A 22,604-nucleotide genomic window follows, 5' to 3' on the forward strand; every position below is an offset into this window, starting at 1 on the left:
TGAGACTAAAACTTCTGTTTCTTTTCTTCCCATGACATAACACTTTGTTGTATATCACACTGTGTTGGAAATGTCAGTGTGTAAATAAATAAGTATATTTAAGCTAAAACTTGCATACCGCCACAAGGAAGAAATGATTGCCTTGAAGCGGCATATTTGCAGTGGCAGAAGTGAAAGTATGCAGATGGAATGAAGAATAAAAAAAAGCAACACACTATCAGAAAGGAGCCCGATAAGTACACTCTACTTACTCATTGAGATGGCAGATGCCAGTATTAGGACATCAGGTAAGGACGAGGCCAGCTGTCCAGTCTGTCGAGATCTACTGAAATATCCAGTGACTTGTAACTGTGGTCAGAGTTTTTGTTCAGCGTGTGTTCTCAGTCTGAAGCAGGGACAGTCCAAAGGGATCCCACAGCTGTCCTCAGTGCGGAGAAATGTTCACTCCGAAACCATCCATCAAGGTCAATGATCTGTTGGAGAAAATGAAAAAAGTGGAGCTATCTTCTTCGAACCATCCTTCGGATCCAAGCTATGCCGGACCTGGAGATGTGAAGATGTGAAGAATGCACTGGAAGAAAACACAAAGCCGTCAAGTTTTGTTTAATGTGTAGGGCTTCCTTCTGTGAAAGTCACCTAATACCACACCACAGTGCCCTTCCTGAAGAGACACAAGCTGATCGAAGCCTCCCAGACCTGCAGGAAAACTTCTGCTCCCAACATGACAGACTCAATGAGTTCTATTGCCGTACAGACCAAAAATGTATTTGTGCTTCTTGTGCGCTGAATGAACACAAAGAACATGATACTGTTGAAGCGAAAGGGAAAGGATGGGAAAACAGGTAAAAACTTTATTTATATCAGTGCTCCAAGGTAAAATAATTAGAAAAAGAAAGCTACATATGATCGTAGCAGAAACTTGTTAGACCAGTCAAGGAACTTTTATATTTCCTTGATGAGCTACGTTTTTTCTACCCTAAAGACTGAGATTGCAGAAAAGCAAAGAGAGGTAAAGCAAAGAATTAAGGAAAAACAGAAAGAGCTGGATGAGCTGAAACAGTCTGTAGATACACTAAAGGTAAGTACAACGTGAGTAGACAAATAGATATAAACACACATTAGAAATTAATCTGTACAGAACAGTTCTAAGTACGTTTATGTGGCCTGCTGATTTAAATAGCTGCTGAAAAAAAGTTACATGCAACATAAAAGCAAGTTGTTCTGACACTGTATCTAAAATTATAATTGTATGTCATTTAATGAAACATGAATTTGCATGCAATAGTTTTCATTATAGCTTAAAATGGATGGATAAGTGAAAAAATAAAAATAAATAAATAATTCAACTGCTACTTTATATGGATTTAACTGAAGGAGTAGATATTAACTGTATGAAAGGAATATAAATTAAATTAACTGGTATCTTTTGACATTAATGTAAACTTTCCATTACACTAAAGGTTTTGTATAGTAGAAAAGCTTTTTTAAGATAATTAATATATTCTTTACATTAACAAAATAATAGTTCTTTTAAGAAATGTTCTTTTTTGTAAAAAGCTGGTTTGCAGCTCACTCTGTTTTCTAATAGTGCTCTGCACAGGCTGCATTAGATGAAAATGCGAGGATCTTCACTCAGCTGATCCACACCATTGAGAAAACATGCTCTGAGGTAGCAGAGCTCACCAGAGCTCAAGAAAAGATGGAATATAATCAATTTTGGCAGCAGTATGAGCAGCTGGAGCAGGAGATCGCTGAGCTCTACAGGAGAGACACTGAGCTTCAGAAGCTGTTAAACACGGATAATAATGTATCATTCCTACAGGTGATTGATGCTATTTTCAAAAAATTGTATGTTACTCTATAATGACTACTCTATAATACACCTTTAAATTGATTTTTGATTAGTATGAAAGTAAATGTCTTGTAAATGTATCAGTCTGTTTGGTATTTCTCTGTACAGCATTTCCAGTCTCTCTCTTCACTATCTGCATCTGTGGCCAGCGTAACTGTCAGTCAGCATATTAAACCCGATCTTGTGAGGAAATCTCTTTCTGATCTCAAATTGGAATTGGAGAAATTTGACAAGGAGGAGTACAGAATTATTTCAAATGGTGAGAGAATACAAATATATTTGTACATAAGTGAGACTTTTACAATAATAATGCACTGTTTTATTTGTATGTTCACAGTTACAAATTTTCAGATGAGATTTCCTTTTGAGACAGTAAACACTGAGGATTTTCTTCGATGTAAGTGACACATAGTTTACTGTGCATAATGTGTATGCTACTGAACTACAATGTTTCAAAGCTGTGATTAATTGATTTAAAAATGTCACTAATCTGTTACCATTTAACATACATTTTTGGTCTTGTGTGTGATTTTATTTCCAGATTATCGGACGCTTACACTGGACACGATGAGCTCAGAGTTTCTGAAAACAAGAGAGAAGCACTGTGCCGTGAGACAATCCGACCGTATGTTCAGCATCCCAAGAGATTTGATTATTGGCCCCAGGTGCTATGCAAAGAAAGTATAACCGAACGCTGTTACTGGGAAGTTGAATGGGAAAAAGGAATATGGGGGTCTATATTATGCCTCATATGAAGGGGTGGGAAGAAAAGGACAGGATCGTGGGCACTGGTTTGGACACAACAGTCAGTCCTGAGTCTGGAATGTTCTCCAACACCTTGTATCTGGCATGACAACAATAAAACTGAGATCCCAGGCCCTTTATCCTCTAAAATAGGGGTGTATGTCAACTACAAAGCAGGAACTCTTTCCTTTTTATGATATTTCTGACAGAATGACCTCTCTTGCACGGAGTTCAGACAATATTTACTCAGCCTCTTCATCCTGGATTTTGGTTCAGTATGTCTTCATCAATAACGCTTTGTGACCGTGAATAAGAATAGTATGTGATGCTTTTGCTGCACATATGCGTAATGTTACTTTTATTGAGAAAGTAAAACAAAGCACTACATACTAATTAAAGATTTTTGTTGTAAATGTTCTATACTGTGAGAAGCTAGAAAAGTAAAATGTTTGAAGGCATGAAATATACACTTTGCCTGGTATAAAAAAAAAAAAAAAATATATATATATATATATATATATATATATATATATATATATATATATATATATATATATATATATATATATATATATTTTCCATGTATTATGTATCGGCACAATATTTATATTTATGTTGATAAATAATAACAAAAATATTTTTTTCTAAAGATTAAAACATTTATGAATATGCAGGTGTCTTTAAATGCATGTATATATTAGCCTGCACTGTATGTGTAAATGCAAGTGCAAGGTGAATGAATCAGGTGATAAAAGTTCTGACTGGAAGTGTGTGTGTGTGTGTGTGTGTCTGTGTGTGTGTGTGTATGTAACTATCTTTGTAACTATCTTTTCTGCTCTGCTGCTGACCCAGTAGAGGGAGACATTTACTTTATATACTGATGGCAGTAAACAACAAAAAAACATTGAAAGAAAAAAAAAGCATAGGCTTTATTAATCAATGAATAGCCTACTGTACATGTTTAGTTAGGCTGCATGTAATAAAAAAACAAAAAGGACACTGGATAGCATATTCAGTGTTTACTTTTTCCATTGTACTACCCTATTCATAATTACAACACAATGAACACACACTGACTTTTGGCATGTTAGTAAAATTGTTTAACCAGAAATGTCCAAAGTGTATGTACACAGGCTAGGCATATATGAAAACTTCAACAACCATGTTTTTACTGTATTAGTTTTTTAATTTTTTTTATTTTTAACCTAGTACAATACAACAACTGCAGTTTGGTTGGTATTTACTGGAATACACAATGAAAAAACATGAAAATTGAAAATTGTTAAAAATGGAGTTATCTGTTTTTGCAAACAAAATCTTCATATAGGCTATAGCTACTGTATAGGGGAGAGTGGGGTAAAGTGAGCCAGTGGGTAAGTTGACCCACCCCCCTGTATCTAGGCAGCTGTACACATTTTTAGCCATGTGACCACAAATTTAGGAAGCAACCTTCATTTCCAATTGGCTGTGGTGGCGGGATGAACGTTAAAGAGGTAAGTATGATTTATTATAAGTAAATTGTATACATGTCAAGTATAATGGCTGCTATGCCAATGCAGATATATCAAGGCCTAAATATTTGTACCATACATATTGGTGATAGTCTATGTATAAAACCATGTGAATGATTTAGCTAAAGATTAGCCTGAATTACTAAGCTAGGCAGTTTTTTTCCATATTGGTGGCTGTGGGGCAAAGTGAACTAAATGCCTACCCCTCCACGAGGACTGAATTTAGTTTTAAAAAAATTGTGTAGTATTTCACAACTGATTATTTCATGTTTTAAAAATCAGAAAACATATCATGCCAAGACATTACAAGAAAAAGACCAGCTGGGGCTCAACACCCCTTCGAGGACATGGAGAGAGCAGCAAATGATGTAATGAGTGTAAAATCAATCAGAACTGTGGCAAAAGAAAACAAATTGGCAGGTCAACTTTATGTAGAAATTCCACCCCTACCCAAAAGTATGCCCAGGGCACAAACAAAGAGAAAGTGTGTGATGTCAAGAATCTTAACTGATACACCTGAAATGGCTTATGAAGAAAGAAAAATAAACAGCAGGGAAAAAAGCAAAGCAACATCAAAGATAAAGAAAAGCTCAAGAAAATCACTGTGTACAGCAGCTCTGGTGACTCTCATCTCACTTGATGACATTTCTGAGTACGAGAGCTCTGAGGATGATAGCAGAGACTTCTCAGATCTGTTTGTTGGTGACTTCATTATAGTGAAGTTCACCACCAAATGCAGGAGCTATCGTCACATTGGCATGGTTAAGAAACTAGAGGATGACGAAGCGAGCGCAAGATTTCTACAAAAATCTGAAGGAGCAGCTTCAATGAGAAACCCACTTTTGTCTTTAAGGAAAATTATGTGGCTTTTTTTCCACGAAGTCCTTTAAGGCATTTTTATAATTTCATTTGACAGGAGACACCGTTAAATAAATGTTGATGTTTTTGTTTGACCTCTGTCTCATTATTTCATACAGAGAAAGGCAATACATATTCAAAAGGGCTCATCTTACCCCATTAGAGATTGTAGCCTACATTTTTATGTACTAACGCCTACACAGGCTTCCTTTCACCAGTAGGCCTATCCGCAAAATGTAAATAAAGATTAAGATGGTCAGGCCACACCCTACAGTTCAGGGAGCACAATACACATCCGCTCCTGTGAGATTATTCATCGTTAACATACAGTACTCATTAAATCCTGTTTAACAAGTTTAAGTTCTTTTGTGAAACCTGCTGTACCACTTCAGTACAAACCTCAACCTCACTTCCTACGTCTTGTTTCGTTAGTGCAGACAGATCAGATACACCGTGTGGACTGAGGAACGGTTAATACTTATACACTATGAAGCATACGTAAAAAAAACCCTAATGTAAAATGATCGCAAAATGGTATTTTTTTTAATGAACATTACATACGAACATTTCCATACGCATATATACATATGAACATTTCCAATATCACGAGGCACAACACTGAATTGGTTACCGTATCTTGGAAACATCAAGACTGATCTAACCACATGACTAAACTTTCGCTTTTCATTTGACCGTCGCATTCAACGCAGAGTACTAGTATCTATAATGTTCCCGCGGTAACTGGAGTCGTAAAAGAGTGTTTTTTTAATCCACAGAACCAGGTCGAGAAAATGCAGAGAACAACCAAGCAGAAAATCCAGAACAAACTGAAAGCAATAGAGGAGCTGAAGCAGGTCATGAACGCACTGAAGGTGAGGGATGAGCGTTTTCGTTTTCACTCATTTAAGTGCATTATGGTTCTAAAGGTTTTAGTTTTCACGAAAATACTACACTGTTTTCAACATGATAACGATAATAATACAAGAACTGTTTCTTGAGCACCAAGAATGATTTCTGAAGAATCATGTTATTAATACTGATGCAATGGCTGAGGAAAATTCAGCTGTACAATTATTTTTAAGCACACTGAAATATGGAATAGTTATTTAAAATTCTGTTTTTACTGTATGCAACCAAATTAACACATGCTTACTCAAAAGTAGTGTATTTTCTGTTCAGTCATGTGTTTGTAAATATTTACCCTGTATTCTTTACCATATGTCATTATAAACATGTATTTTTTTCTTCTATGTAACATATATAAAGATGTTTTGTATGATGTGATTGCTGACCTTTTTTGTATGCAATTACAATAAACGATGACCCAAGATCCTCATAAAAGTTCCATAAAAGGTTTTATCTAATTTAAACTGTACTACCGGTTTCTCTCTGTGTCCTCCCAGTGCTCTGCTCAGACAGCCGTGGAGCACAATGAGAAGATCTTCACCGAGCTCATCTTCTCCATTAAGAAGAGACAGCATGAGGTGACACAGCTGATCAGAGATCAGGAGAGGACTGAAGTGAGTCGAGCCGAAGGACTCCTGAAACAGCTGGAGCAGGAGATCGCTGATCTCCAGAGGAAAGACACGGAGCTGGATCAGCATCCACACACAGAGCAACCTTTTCCTTTCGAGGTAAAACCCTAGGCTGCCTGAGGCATGTTCTCTGGTTCAGTGCAATTTTCTTATGTCTTTCTCAATATAAACTTTTCAGAATCTCTCTGCTTCTTCTGAATCTGAATCGTCATCCAGTATGACTGTTAATCGTATTTCATTTGATGCACTGAGGAAGTCTCTGTCTGATTTAAAACAACATTTTGAAGATTTTTGTCAGGAGAAGATCAGTAATATCATCTCTGTTGGTAAGACATCCATTCAATCTCATTTTTTCGTTGTAATCTATTGTCTTAAGTAACCGGTGAATAAACAGATATTTTATTTTATTGTGCACTACATAACAGATCTCTCTTCTTTTATAGTGGCAAGAATTCAGATTTTACCATTAACCAGCAATCACTTTAAGCAATGTAAGCATAAAAAAACTGACTGTAGCCATTTTTTTTAACCTTCTCACATTGGCATGCATTTGCATTTTTAAAATGATGACTTTACAAAATGTACAAAAGCAACAAGCACATCAGTTATAAACAATTTTCTTTAGATTTTTGCAGCTTCACCCTTGATCCCCACACAGCGATTGGAGCACATCATCCTCACTGAGAACAACCGACGGATGACATACCCTGAGCATTTAGGGATTTATAAGTTCCCCTGCAAGGTGTTTTGCAGAGAGAGTGTGTTTGGACGTTGCTATTGGGAGGTGGACTGGACCGGGACGTGTGTGCATATATCAGTCTCATATAAAGAAACGAATGGCAGAGGAAAGGGATTAGTTGGTATGTTTGGAAACAACGACACATCTTGGAGTCTGCAGTGTTTTCCAAGCCTGTTTTCTGGCATAAGAGCATTAAAACTGAGATCCCAAGCCCTCTGTCCTCAAGGGTGGGTGTGTTTGTGGACTACAAAGCGGGAACTCTGTCTTTCTACAGTGTGTCTGATACACTGACCCTCTTACACAGCATACAGACCATATTTACTCAACCCCTGTATCCTGGGTTTTGGTTCAGCGGATCAGGTTCTGGAGATCTCCTCAACTTAGACAACTCTGCATGGCAAGCCCCAGTGTGTTCTCCTCAGTCAAACTGTGTGATCCGTAAACAAATATTATCTAAAAGCAGCCTTGCTTACATACTTTACATATTTGCGAACTATTATAAAACAAAACATTTAGAAATTGTTTTTTTTTTTCCCTTCTAAACGCTGACCATTCAGAAGAATCTTAGCTGAACAATAAAACAAGACAGCAATAATAACGTGAAATGTTTGCTGCCTGATTATATGCAAGCTACTGTTGGACAGGCATTATTAAATTCCAGGATCTGCCAAAAGGAGTTCGTCAAATGGCAGTATAATTTTAAAATGTTTTTAAAAATAACTTAAAAAAAAATTCACAAGATGTGAAATCTCACTGGTTACTCCAAGTAAGTAACTCTTCACAGGGATTTATGTGTCCAAAAAGTTTACAAATTTGATTGTACGAAGCTTTCTGTAGTACTTTAAATATCCAACAGAGGGCATAAGAGTTCTCAAAAACAACGCTGTGCTACGTCGAGCCAACTGGGAATGACCAAAATTACGCGCAGAGCGTCATGCGCGCATTTTAATTCACGTATTGTTGATATCTAGCGTGATAAAAAATGGCGGCTACATGGAAAATACGTTTAACGGTTGTTTATTTAAACGTCTTGTTTGTCCTGGCCAATGCAGACGCGAAACAAATAACCACGGTGGGTGAGCTTTCATATATTTTAGGTAGTTTACTGTCTCTGGTACATTCACGTGTAGCAGTACAAAGGCTTGTGAGATAGCCAAGAGATACCAGTCGAGACATTCGTTTGGTTTTTGTAGACACCGTGGTCTATCTGACGCACAGTATAAAATCGTCGGTTTAATATTCTCGGTTAGTTTATCCAAAGGAGTGTCTGTCGGTACTGAAAACTTCAGCTTCAGTTAAGTAGGAATCCCGTAAACAAACGCGTTTGTCATTGTGTATGTGGTTTGTTTCTACAGGAAACGGTTGTGTTAACGTGACAGCGGTTAGTCAAACTAACCAGACTAAGTACAGTGTACAGGTAAGCTCTAAGCGAATGCTGCAAAATAAACGTATTATGTTTTGTGGAGGCGTGCTCGTTTAAATTGTTTTATCCTCCTTTCTGTCAGATAAATTTAAATATAGGTCTTTTGGACAATGAAACGTTTATTAACGGAGCTCCTCTCAAGTCTCCAGGAGTCACAAGGATGATATGTCCCGCTCTATTGTGTACGTATCTTCGTCTGCATTCTTTTCTTTTCTTTTATTTACGTATAATTAACACTTCTTCTAATTAAAAATAAAGAAATTAATAATAAATAAACCCCACCTAATATAAACATATAATTAACAGTTGTATTTTTATGAATATTTTTTTTTTTTAGAGGTTACTAAGTACTGCAATGTATAGGTCATTGTTAGTAAATGTTAGTTAATGCATTAACTAACATTAAAGGAATGGTTGGAAATGGTGCCGAAAATACACTTAAATTCTGGCCAGATTCAGAGAAATGTAGCATTAAATCCATTGTTTGACAGTGGATCCACTGCAATAAATGGGTGCTGTCGAAATAACTGATAAAACATCACAAGAATACATCTTTCCAGTTTGTAGAAAATCTGTGATTGTAATTCATCAAGACCAAATAACTTCGAACCATTGCTTTCAGCTAAAATATGAGTCCTGTATACATAATATTGCTTTCTTTACTTGATGGACTGAAGTTGTTTTTAATCATCTGTTTGAACTCTAACGGCACCCATTCACTGCACAAGATCCGTTGGTGATTAGATGACGTAATGCTAAATTTTTTCTATTCCGATCAAGAAACAAACTCCAAATGGGGGATGGCTTCTGGCCTGTATGAGTTGTAATATTTTTGTTCAACTATTCCTGTAATAAGAGAAATGTTCTTTTTTTTTCTTTGTGTTTACAGTGGATAGTTCTAACGTGAGCTCTAGTAATCCTGCGGATGGGTTGGTCAGCAGTGAGCTGAGGCTGATGGTGAATCAGTCATATGTTCAGAGCGATGTTGGAGATCAGCTTCTGTTACTCGTCCTGAGTCAGGAGATAATCCAGCTGGCAGATGATAAGGTCTTAATCATCACCTTAAGATGACTGACAGCTGAATAGTTTTTCCTTTCTGTTACGTCCTTTCTGAAATTCAGTCTTAAACATAGAATGGAATGCTTTGGATGGAATGGATCCAAACTCTCACATGAGTGCCTGATGCCATGTATTTCGTAGGTCCAGCAGCCAGACGCGTGTGAGGTGGAGATCCTGTGGAACCAGAGCTCTGAGGAGATCACACAGGTGACCAGTATTTACCCATCATCGAGAAGCAAGCTCTCTGCCATCCCACGAGAGAGTGACGTCTTGGTGACTAATGCATCCATACGTAATACAGGTAGATTTGCGGAGTAGAACGCTTGTCGTTTACGATCTCCAAAAATGGCTTATGATAGGGTTTTTAAGAATGGTTTTCTGTCCTCACAGTTGAAGACCAAGTGCTTAACACCACCAGCCACTATCTACTCAAACATGCAGAGACCACTCAGGAGGAGATCGCAGCTCCAGGGAAACTTCCTGAAACACCGTTGCGGATGGACCCTGAAACCTTGTATGAGTCCAGAGAGGAAGAGGAAGGGACTTCAGATTCATTGCTGCCTGGGTCTCCTCTGAGTGGGTCCTTGTCTTCCTATAGTGTAAGTGATCTGCGCACTGGTCACTCTCGGACCCTATTTAATGGATTTTAAATTATAATGTCACATATAAGACGCTTTTACAATGTTTTAGATTCGTTACAGAATATTTCTATTTCAAATATATGTGGTTCTTGTCAACTTTCTGTTTATGAAAGAATTCCAAAAAGTCAGTTTCACTAAAAATGAAGCTGAAACTGAAGGATTATGTGACAGCGTTGCCATTAGAGGAGTACATTTTATAATAATTTCAACTAGAAAACGGTTATTCTAAATTAAATTCCTATTTCACAATATTACTGTTTTTCTTTGGGAAACACGGCAGACCTTAACATAAAAAAAGCTTACTGTTCCCAAACTTTTATGTAAATATAATTAATAGATTTTCAAAACTAGAAACTCTGGATGACCTCAGTCTCTCTCATTTTGTACATGTTCTGTTTCTCAGTAGTGTCATTTTCCTCATGTGTTGTTATTGTGTGTGTGGCAGGTGGCGGTCAGTGGGTCGAGGGGCTAAGAGAGATAAACTGAGGCGCTTCTGGTCTGATTCTATCCCACTCTTCTTCTTGATCATGTGGGTGGTGGTGGTTGGTGTTGCTGGTTCAGCTGTCATCATTAAGATCCTGGATCTTCTGTTCCCCTCATGTGAACACAGGTACAACCTGCACCTATCTGTTACTGGGCTGTTAACAAACCCTGCATCAAATACTTGACCATTTATAATTTAGTACTGTACACCTAAACACAGCCGGATTAGAAGTGGTATACAGGTATAAAAGCTAAATATAACATATTAATAATACGTATGTTTCTGTTCTGATCTATATTTTTCGTAGGGGATTCTTTCATTTGAATCCAGAGACTCTGATGCCAGAGGATGAAAAACAGAGGCTGATAGATAACATGGAGGAGAAACAGAAAATGCATTTTGATAGAAAAGTGATGGATGTGCTCTCGTTAGTTTGGTTATGTGGCTTTATTTGGTTAACTATACCAATGATTTCAATGTAGCACTTTAAAGAAAAAAAAATATTCCCAGACATTTCCTAATGAAACAGATTTCTATTTTCACATCTGTCTCTGTTTAACAGCATAATCAGCAAAGTACTTTTTGTATTTTTCACTACATTGTGAGGTAGAACAGGTGCATACATTTCAATAAGCACAGTCCCTGAAATATCCTTGCTTTTTCCCAATTTTATGGTAATGCTAGGGATTGCCTGTTGTGTGGATCGTTAACTTTGTGTCAATACTGACTTTTAAATGGCACAACATAAGAGACAAATAATCTATTCAGTTAAACTTTAACAGCTGACTTTTAGCTGCCCATTCTTAAATTATTTCTTATTTCTCTATTTTTAAATGGCCTGTATAAACCTCTGTTGCTTAATGTTAATATTCATGTGGTTTCAGATATTGCCTGTTATGTTACGCATGCACACCAGCAATACATTTCAACACAGACCTGCATTAGATGAATTAAATAAAGACTCAGTACACTTGGGCCTTGAGCATTTTGTCATTAAAGTATTCCTCATTACAACATGTCAGTCATTTCAAGTACTTTTCAACAGAATGCTTAGATCTCATTGTAACCTGTCACTGGCTGTTAATAAAATCAGTCATTTTCTGCGTCATTCTGATGCATGTTATGATGTTTTTTCTTCGCAGTTTGGTAAGAGAGTAAATGCTGCACAAATGACATTTCAGCGAGTCTTTAAAAATATTTATTCAACAAAATACATAATTTTACACCTTGATCATGGCAATGGAATGTCATTAATGAAAAGAAACCGGAAACTGGTTCCATAGTGTTTATAAAAGTCAAGTGTTGTACGCACCTTTAAGACACACTGGTCTCATCACTATTAAGACAATTGTCCAACGCTGAGACTTTGGCCTTTAAATCAACCATAGCATCAGTAAACCTTTTAGCTTGCATAGCTTTTCAGCTTAAGTAGCATTTGGAGACAACAGAGAACAGGGTTTGCTGGTCTTTGGTCATTGGCAGTGATTTTACAAGTAAAGACAATAAGCGCCCAATCCTGTGTCCACCTTGGCACTGTTGTCTGTACACACTACAGTAAGGCAACACATCACAAGGGCTGTTTGTTATAAGGGCACCAAAACAGGTTTTCCAGATTCCAGCACTCTGCATTTACTGGGTAATTAGTTTAGCCTTCATCCTTACAAAATCATGCGAATAAACTTAAGAGAAAGCTTATCCTGTATCAAGCTAATCAGCTCTGAGAAGTGCTGCAGATGTAAAACCAATTCTCTTACTATTAAATATTAAACAATTCCTATGAATCGGTACACTCATACAAACCTCATGCAAGGTAAGACTCAGCACCCTTTGACTTCAGTCTGGTCCAGGTGGAAGTGCTCATAGATTTAATGAAACTGGTCCTCAGTTGTTGTTTTTTTTTAAGTTCTAACGGCGACCATAAGGAGGAACAATCAAGCTTTTTTGGCATTATCAGCAGGAGCCAAACTCCGCTATCCACTTTTCATATTTTTCTAGGTCAGCAGCAGATACAGACTTGGACACTTTCTTGAGTGCAGTCTCAAAGTCCTCCATTGTAGTGGGCATGTGCATCTCATCTTTCGACAAGTTTCAGATCTCCTCAGGAGTCAAGCCCTCAATCCGCCTTCTCATTGCCATCAGGACGCGCCTCTGAAATTATTCAAAAACAATGAATCAAAACTTCTAAAATTGTGGCACTTTGAACATAATTTCATGCTTTAAATATTCCAACGTGCACACAAAATGCTGCACCTGCAAACATTGGTGATGTCAGCACCAGAGTATCCCTCCATCTGCTCAGCGATCTTGTCCATGTTGACATCATTGGCCAGCTCCAGCTCCTTCAGGTTGATCTTGAGTAGCTCCACTCTTCCTTTAGCTACAGTAACACAAAGGATGATTTCAAATGCTTCCATTTTGTTTATGTATCTAGAGCCAAGACGTATTAAAATATAATGATATCATGTAATATGGTCTGATGGGTAATTCTGAATACCTGAGGGCAACGGGATGTATATTCTCTTCTCTAGCCTGCGTCTCAGAGCTTCATCGATGTCCCATGGAAAGTTGGTGGCTGCCAGAACCATGACCATTTTCGAAGGGTCATTTTCAGACGTCCCACCGACACCTGAACACGCAGGAGGTGCATTTATTCATTTATTTTCACGGGAGCTTCACATTACTAAACAAGAATGTAAAATCTATCGATTATGAAATGAACTCCATTTTCGCAATAATGCGTGTCATTATAGAGCTCAATTATGAATTTAAAAAAAGACAGCAATAGTGTTTTATATTTAGCTTATATAACGTTGATTTAATTTGGTTCAATAACCGTGTCAGTTTTGCAAAGTTAGTTTCATCATCCTGTGTCTTCATTATAGTGTCTGCAGTTTAATCGACAAGATCACTGAATATGAATCATTTCTAAAGCCCTAGCAGCAGTTTGTATGAAGCCGTACCATCCATCTGGACGAGTAGTTCAGCTTTAACACGCCTGCTGGCTTCATGTTCCTCTGAGTTTCCTCTACGGCTACATATGGAGTCTATCTCATCAATGAAGATGGTGGTGGGGGCATAAAAAGCGTGCCTGTATGAACAAGCAAACATACAGATGTATGTATGGTGATAAAACAAAGGCAGTTTGGCTAATATTATTCATTTACATTAATCAAGAGTAGTGTATAAAGTGATTTTACCATCTCAAACAGCAGTCGCACAAGTTTTTCAGACTCTCCTCTGTATTTGGAGGTGAGAGTGGAGGAAGACACGTTAAAAAGGTGGTTCGGCACTGTGGCAACAGCTTTGGCAAGCAATGTCTTTCCTGTGCCTGGTGGACCCACCATCAAAACTCCCTAAGAACATATGTGAGTTCAGTTATTGTGTGTATCAGAAATATAGTATGTAATGGATATATACACGCACAATGAAGAATATAACATAGTATAGATATGTAACACATATTGCATAAAGACTACCCAAAAAGTGGATGGTAATGCATATTAAAGTAAGTTACAGAGGTGTTAAATAATACCGCCTCAAATAATTAGACTTCTCCATTGATACGCTTTTTTTTGATAACATTACAAAAAAAATTCCACTTTTGAACTTCTCACTGAATCCTGAGAAAATGTATCAGTTTCCACAAAAATATCAAGCAGCACAACTGTTTTCAATATTCAATACTCAAGACTGAAACGTGGCTGCTGTAAATGTAGCTTTTACATACAGAAAATGAATTATAAATGTAAGATATATTAAAATAGAATTACAACACAATACTGCCATTTTCAATGTATCTATGATTGCATAAAAGACACTTTGGTGAACATAGCACTGTGACAGGTTCACCACTGATATCTGAAAAAGATTATGTGAGTTGCTTGTATTTATACCTTCCACGGGCGCCTTATTCCTTTAAAGAACTCAGGCATCCACATGGGCAAAACCACGGCTTCCTTCAAAAGCTTCTTGGCCTCCTCAAGGTCAGCAATGTCATCCCTATATTCAAAATTAAAAAAACATTACTTCTACGATTGTGTTTTTTTTTTTTTTTTTTAATCTGAGGATATTTAAAAAAATACATTAGAAATGGAAACACTTCTGAAGAAAAGTGTGATGAAAGTAGACAAACCTACCATGTGACATTGGGGTTTTGAGAGATGATGTCTCTCTCCAGAGTTTCAATCAGATCTTTGTCCTCTCCTCCTCTGTCAAACCTCTTGACCTCGGTCTCCACTCCTCCGCTTTGTTCTGCACAGGCCAGAGAGTTTCAAATCAAATCATTTTTAAAATGATTTCCTGGTAAAAGGCTTTGACAGCTTTTTTTTCCGCTAAGTTAGAGAAAATGTAACATCAGATAAAGAAGACTTCTTCCAAATGACCAGCAAATACAGTTTTATTATTTATATATATATATATATATATATATATATATATATATATATATTTATTTTTTTTTTTTGGACAAAAACAAAGTACTTAGTGAAGAGCACAAAAGAAACATTTGCATGTCTTCTAACTGTTTGCTTTGATGTCAGAAACTGGTATCACTGGTTTATAACATTAATACAGCGAAAAGCATCTGACCCTTTGAGTAAATATTGTGAGTGCAAACACTTAATGACACAATAGGCCTTGTTCAAACAGAAGACAGAAACAGGAAATGGATCCATATGTTTTTACCTTATCATCTTTGGGCTTGATGGGTTTTCTTTTTTTTTTGCCCTTTTGAGGTTTTCTCTCTTGTCACCGCTGGCAACACGCTGTGAGGGTCGTGGTTGGTCTGCGGGGCCAACGCTCAATCGGTTCCCATGTCCTTTGCTTTCTTTATGAGGACCAGAGGATTTCCGTCCCACACACGGAGACGGCCTGTTCACCAAAAACACAGGCACATGCGTAGCGGCCAGGACATAATGTGTGGCTGAGCTGACTCTGAAGGGGCCCTTTAACTACTTTATTTTTAATTTTACTCAAAGGAATGAACTGTCCTTAAGTACAAGGCTGTAATCGCCATTCAATGGTACTTCATAATCAGATTATGGTTTATATAACAGGCTCAAGAGCCTTTATTAGCCTCAAGGAGGCATGAAAAGAGAATGAGGGGCTGAGAGACAAAGGGATGCCATTCAGATCTTAATCTAATTCACATGACAGGAGTTCTGATGGGAGCTTTAAACTCAACAACTACTAAAGACAGGATTCTCACATAGTGAACCTCCAGTTGTTTGAAATACTGGCTAAGGATTCTTAAATCTTGCATATTTTCATGCAAGCTAAAATTTTAATAAATTGTAAAAATTAAATCTAGACATTTAAATAAATATTTTCACTATTTAGTACCGATTCTTTTATTATATTTTCAAAATTAATTATAATTAAGTTAGTTTTAAAAATGTATTTATTGTTATTTTAAAGGCCATTATTAAATGCCCAATTTTTATGACCATGGTAAACAGACTAAGTGTATGTGTGTGTGTATATATATATATATATATATATATATATATATATATATATATATAAAGTTGCAGAAAACTGCAGCACAACCAAGGTTTCAACCTGATTTGACTTTATTAGACAACTGAAATCTTGCAATACAAAACACTATGCTGTAGTCTATAAAACGCTGCCCTATGAAAGGCAGAATTCTTACTTCAGATGTGATAAACACTTATCTTTTTCCATGAGTAAAAGAGTTTGTGTGACTCTGTGATGACCGTCCGGAGGATTTATAATAACACTCGGACATGGATATGTACCTGTGCTCCACATGAACAGGCATAATGTCATTCTCCTGGCTGAAGCTGCTGGTTTGGATGGGGTCGACTCAACTGGAAACTCTCAAGTGTTGCCATGATCTCCTGAACTTGCTTAGTCTCCTCATTTATCTCTTGCCAAACCTGGATGAGACAACACGAAAGTCCATTCCAAAGAGTGAAACACATTAAATAGCCTGAAATCATACTTTCGGGAACCCTAACCTGCTGCCATTTCTGCTGTAGAGAGGAGTCTTTGACTGAGTAGAGGAGGTATTTTCTGATCTGCTCCAGGACGCCCTGATAACAGACCACCGCCGAGCTGTAGTTCCCCAGCAGGGCGTATTCTCTGGCCAGCTTCACATTCTCATTGATCTCCGCCAAACTCATTCTGCAAGAGTTCATATATGAGGCACTGACGGAAACACTTGGGAAAATGTGTTATGTTTAAAGAATAAAAGCAATATTTGTGAACGCAAATGATGCTAGTCTATACCACTCATATAAACCACATAAACATGGGAATGAAAAAACGATGCAACGTTTCTAGGCAGCATCCATACACTCGAGATTAACAGGAAAGTATGACGGGCATTAAACAGCACGAGCTCACGTCAAAACAAACATTTCAACTGTATATTATAGCGGTGTGTGTAGTTTTGAAGTTGAGCTGCACGAACCTGTGAAGTGCCCAGTCTGTGAAGTGTGTAAAACTTTCCTGGAAGATATTCGTAAAGGAAAGGCTCAGCATTCGGTCGTTATTACGGATCAAAACTCATGCTGCTTCGGTTATATTTGAAATAATTTCGATCCACACAAACTCATAAATTCACTTGTTTGGGAAGGGCACTTAAAATTGTGAAGGCGGAAGCAAAAGTAAAATCTTTCTTGCGTCGCTGCTTGTCAACATAAAGGTCAACGGCGCGCGAGTGTTTTTTTTTCAAAATAAAAGTGCAGTACTGGAATGAACATTCAATCAAATAAACGGAATTAACTACCGATATAAAGAATAAATATAAACTAAAATATTTAACAAAATAAAAATAATGCAAGCAAAACAAAATAATTTAATAAAACAACGTTGCCAAAAATTGGAACATGCCACCACCAACAAAATGTTTACATCGTTATTAAGAAGTTGCTCTATTGAGGCAACGTTGTTTTTGCTAGATCTACATGTCTATATGCTACAGATAACTTTAATATAAGCCGTTTTGGCAGTCATAGAACTGGAAATTAATCAAAATGGAATTAGAACCACAAACATGGGTTCCAATAGGAATCCGTTTTTTAGAATAGCAGTTTTTGATTTAGGAGTAAAAGATCTGTGCAGATCTATGAAGATATTAGTATTAGTTGATCTTCAACTTTTTTTTTTTTTACAACACGGAACATAGTCATAACTCCAAATTGTTGCTAGTAAAGTCTACTACAACTGCATAAATAGGGAGTTCACATTCCTGATAAATGGAACTGTATTCCCGCCTTCAAAATGAATATTTAAGGTGATCCACTTTTACCTCTTCCAGAAATTATATCCATAGAAGTACATCTATGACACCAAAGTCATACAATTGGTCAAGTTTAACAGCTTCTTTAAATTAACCATATCAATTCATATGATAATGAAAACATGTCAAAAATGTTTTATTGTTATTTCCATGGTTATCGGTGCAAGTATCATTTCATGAACCAAGATGAGGAAGAAGACAGGAGACCATAGAAGTATACCAGGTTACTGTTGCATTTGGACAATGTTTTTGATGAGTTTGTTTTCGGACGCTGCTTTTGACACAGAATGCACAGACTGAGAGGAAAATGTAAGCAAATCAAAATACTAATTAAATGTTTAAAACTAGATACGCCTAGTAAGAGATGCAGCTATTGGCTATGAGGCTAAATATATAAGATCTGTAGGATATAGAACAGTGATTGAAATAACAGACAATTTAGAAGAGCTTTCAAAAGGTTTCCTTCACTTGCAGAAATTGTGCTTCTGGTTGCAAAAGAAGAAAGATCCAGTGATTCAGTAGTTAGAATCCTTTCAAATATACAGTGTGGGTGATGAGTCAGTACCAAAGATTTCATTGAGAACCGTCTCGTGGGAAACATGGGTTTTTGTAAAGGCACATAGTTTGTTTTGGATACCATAAACCATAATTGGGTCTAAAGGTGATTACTGACATGCAGTTGGACTTTTTTTTTTTTTTTGCATATGATATTATCAAACATTGGCAAAGTATTCACACTAAATGTCACATTCACATTTACAACCCGGATGCATACAGGACAAGAAAAGGGTGGTAAAAATACCCTCGGGCTGGAGGTCTCTTCAGTCAACATTCAGTCAGTTCAACTGAAGTTTTTTTTTTTTTTTTTTTTTTTTTTTTTTTTCACACAAGGACAACACATTTCCTTGCAGTTAAAGAAAAAAGATGTGCAAAGTTGATTGATGGTAACAATTGGAAAACAATTCTGTTACTCTGGTGATGAAAAGGAGAAACCACTTCAATCTAATCTACAAAATTCCAAAAAATAAAAATAAAAAAGCACATGTACAGCAGCCTTCTAATGTCTTTGTGTATGTGTACTGTGTGCACTGATGTTTGGGACGCACTAGCAGCAGTGGAACTTCAGTTTTACAGTTGTGTCTTCTGGCCCTCTAATTGGCTTCCATGTGGTCTATTTACTGGTCAGTGGCTGTGACAAGTTCAACCACTGTCTCAGAGCATCGCTGGAGTGTCTCTGGAAGGGCGTTCACATTTCGCAAGATCATGTAGAAGGAAGGGAATTCTCTCCATGTGTAGGACCGAATCTCCGGCAGCTCACCCTGGCCCTTTAAATATGGGTACTTTGATATCCAATATGGAATCCTAACGTGAGAGATTCACATATTAAATAAACTTTGCAATGTCGAATATATATTAATTTTATAATTTAAGTTATGTATTTAAATAATTATGTTATAATACAATTCTAACAATGTACGATAAATGTTACAAATTCAAGTGCTAAATAATTAAAGTGAAAAACAATAATAATGATATTAATAATAATAATAATAATTATTATTATTATTAGAAAAGACCTGGGGATCACTCCAGCATCTTATAAGTGCTTTTTATTTTACTAATTTATAATGTCAAAACACATAGCAAATAAATTTGGTTTTAGTTTAGCTAAACCTGGATTGTTAACACAAAATGCCGCTTGAACTAATCCGAATCCTCACCCTGGAGTTCAAGTATCCAGAACTACAAAATATGACAAAGATGTTTGCGCTATGCAGCAGACTGAACAGCAGCTGAGACTCTCTCTTTCCCCTCCAAGAACAAAACCGCGGCCATCAGATACTATTAGCAGTAACTGAGACGCTTCTGTTGAGAGGAAAATAAAGCGAATCAAAGAACTGCATTGATCTGGAAAGTAAACAAGACTCATACCTAAGGACCGCTTTGTTTACATCAATGTGATCAATTATTTTACCAGTGTTTGTTGAGCCAGGGTCTGCTGTTTGGCTGCTATGAACATACTTGTTGAAGTCTCTAAAACTGAAAGATAAAAATATTCCAAATGCTTTTTCCAATTTGTAGGGGAGAAGCTGACAGTCGCAGTTTAAAAATATAACAAGATAAACTGAAGTCACGATAATCAGTCCAAAGAGATATTTACTTGAGCTATTCTGGTCTTTTTCTGCTGAACTGACAGAGCCGCAGTATTCTTGCTCCTGTTTGGTCATTAAACTGCTGGTGGAAAGGATGGAGCAGCTGGACACTCTCTCCAAAACTGTAGCAAGATGGATAAATGAGTGTATGAATGGACGCGATTAATTAATTTATTGTAGTACAAATAGAAACGCTGATAACCTTCAGTACCAATACTATTTTACCATAAGTGTAAAAACCAAACTCACCTGCACACAGCCACCTGACCCACTTCCAAAAGTGTAAGAGCGCTCATCATGACAGAAACCGACTCAAATGCCAGCTGCAGAGACAGACACAACATCAAATACAGTATTTATTCAAATAAATAGGATTACACATCTTTCCATTTTAACAGGTTTAAATTAGGAGTGTCCTATACCAGTATTAAGAATAATATATGGATATTATGCTAATACTACACATGTAATATTGGGACAGCTCTAGTTAAGTTTTTAGTAAGATTTTTTGAGAGATCTGCAATCTGTTTGGGAGTGGTTGTCCACCATACTTGAGGAGTCATCCACGGCCAGGCAGATCTGGTAGTTTCTCTTACTAGGTTTTGTTCTCCTCAGCCAGATCTTATCCTCATGGAACTGACTGGCGATGTAAGGAATGACCTTTGCGCATGTTCAGCCGTTTTTTCGGTCTGGAAGTCTCCCCTGTTTAGGATTATTAAACCGTGTTAAATGGAAAACTGTGGGAGGAGAACTAGAAGAAAACCTAAATGTTGAGGCTCTAAACTAATAAATACGACAAATGAAAGAACAGCATCAGAGAAGATGCTCCTTGAAGTCATCATTCGCTTAGTAGAAATGCTTCTTTGAGGTTGAATGGGAAGGTGGAAGACTGACCTGAGTTTGGCTGCCTGTGTGGGCTCCAAGACGAGCCGGAGCTGCTCACAGAGCTGCTGAGACAGAGGAGACGCCAGAGCCTGGTACTGATGCTTACAGTGCTGCTGCCGCACTCTCCTGAAGGACATGGTGAAAGACGGCAAAAGAAAAAGGAAATACAAACGATTAATGAATTGGAAAAGTATTTATTTATTAGTTATGTGAAGTAACGAGAAGAAGATCAGTTATCATGTAACTGGTGTTACTGAGTACCTCTTCTGGGATCCTAAAGTCTGTCTCTGCTTGGCTCCAACTGCAGCCCATCTCTCTTCTCAGCCTCTTCTGGGTTCTTCAGTGGTACGACCTGATTGAATGGAAACACAATTTGCTGTACAATCTATATGCTGAATGTAATATAGTGCTTTTGATTACTAAGATTTTTTTAAAATGCTTTAAAAAAAAAAAAAAAAAGCCAATTTTTTCAAAGTTGCAAAGTTACTTCACTACTGTAGTCTTCATTGTCACACGATCCTTTAGAAATTAGTCTAATATCATGATTTGTTGTGGTTAGGAAACATCTCAATGATCAAAATGGACAATTTATACGAATTCTACATCTTTTGCAACATTATAAAAAGGTTGATCATTACTGCCACTTTAGCTTAAGTTCTCTGCATCCTTGCCTAATTAAAGTACAATTTCATTCAGAAAACAAACTTTCTGGAGTAATCACAAATCAGCATACCTTTTGAATGTCCATCAGTAATTCAGGCACAGTGTGTATGGTGGACTCATCACTCCTCTCTTTAATCTCTTCTTCATTACTGCTTCTCTCCGTTCTCTGGCTTCTCCTTCCTCTTCTACATCAGCCTGTTTCTGTGCCTCCATGTCCCCATACTCCAAACCTGATAGAGAATGGATGGACTTTTAAACATGTACACACAGTGCAAATGTATGTGCACACACAGTTGAAGATGATATTTCACCTTTCTGAGAGGCTTTATTGTCATTTAGCTTCTCAGGTTTCAGCTCCTGTGCTTCAACTGTTTGCAGGTCCTTTTCGTCTCCACATCCATTGCAATGTCATCTTCATCCTCCTCCTCCTCTTCCTGTTTCACACTCAGTCGGCTTCTGCTGTTCTGCACTGGGCAGCATCTACGTGAAGAAGATAGTCAATGTTTACATGGGATTGCAGGGGCAGATTCAAACCTGTCTTATTCATATAAGCACAGAAAAGATATAACAGTAAAGAAATTCCTCACCATATGTCTGGGCATCGATTCTCCCTCTCCTGTTTTATGTGCTCGCATTACAGGCCAGATTCCTGCTGTGTGTTGGGCTGAGACTGATCTTGGCTTTTCTCCTCTGTTGTCAACCGCACGCATAGCGCTTATTCACACGCTTCATTATAATCCCCCATTGACCGCTCATTATCTGCCCGTCCTGGTTTTATGTTTAAAGCTCT

The 22,604-nt window shown here is 37.2% G+C and overlaps 1 protein-coding gene and 3 pseudogenes across 1 annotated transcript; 2 read left to right on the forward strand and 2 right to left on the reverse strand.

Annotated features, from left to right (window-relative positions):
- Positions 1–67: 67 nt before the first annotated feature.
- Positions 68–8,151, forward strand: LOC122325480 (annotated as a pseudogene).
- On the forward strand, positions 8,138–12,998 carry LOC122325481 (annotated as a pseudogene).
- Positions 12,999–13,062: 64 nt separating this feature from the next.
- On the reverse strand, positions 13,063–17,411 carry LOC122325482 (katanin p60 ATPase-containing subunit A1-like). Its single transcript, XM_043220525.1, is given in 11 exon segments — positions 13,063–13,223; positions 13,341–13,472; positions 13,807–13,927; positions 14,038–14,199; positions 14,740–14,845; positions 14,983–15,090; positions 15,530–15,715; positions 16,606–16,668; positions 16,670–16,746; positions 16,828–16,993; positions 17,283–17,411. Coding segments are annotated over 11 exon segments (1,353 nt in total). The 5' UTR covers positions 17,354–17,411.
- A 1,877-nt stretch (positions 17,412–19,288) lies between these two features.
- LOC122325483 overlaps positions 19,289–22,604 on the reverse strand; it is a 34,835-nt pseudogene continuing 31,519 nt past the window's right edge.

The sequence above is a fragment of the Puntigrus tetrazona genome, chromosome 20 (assembly GCF_018831695.1).
Source record: "Puntigrus tetrazona isolate hp1 chromosome 20, ASM1883169v1, whole genome shotgun sequence".
Classification (NCBI taxonomy): domain Eukaryota; kingdom Metazoa; phylum Chordata; class Actinopteri; order Cypriniformes; family Cyprinidae; genus Puntigrus; species Puntigrus tetrazona.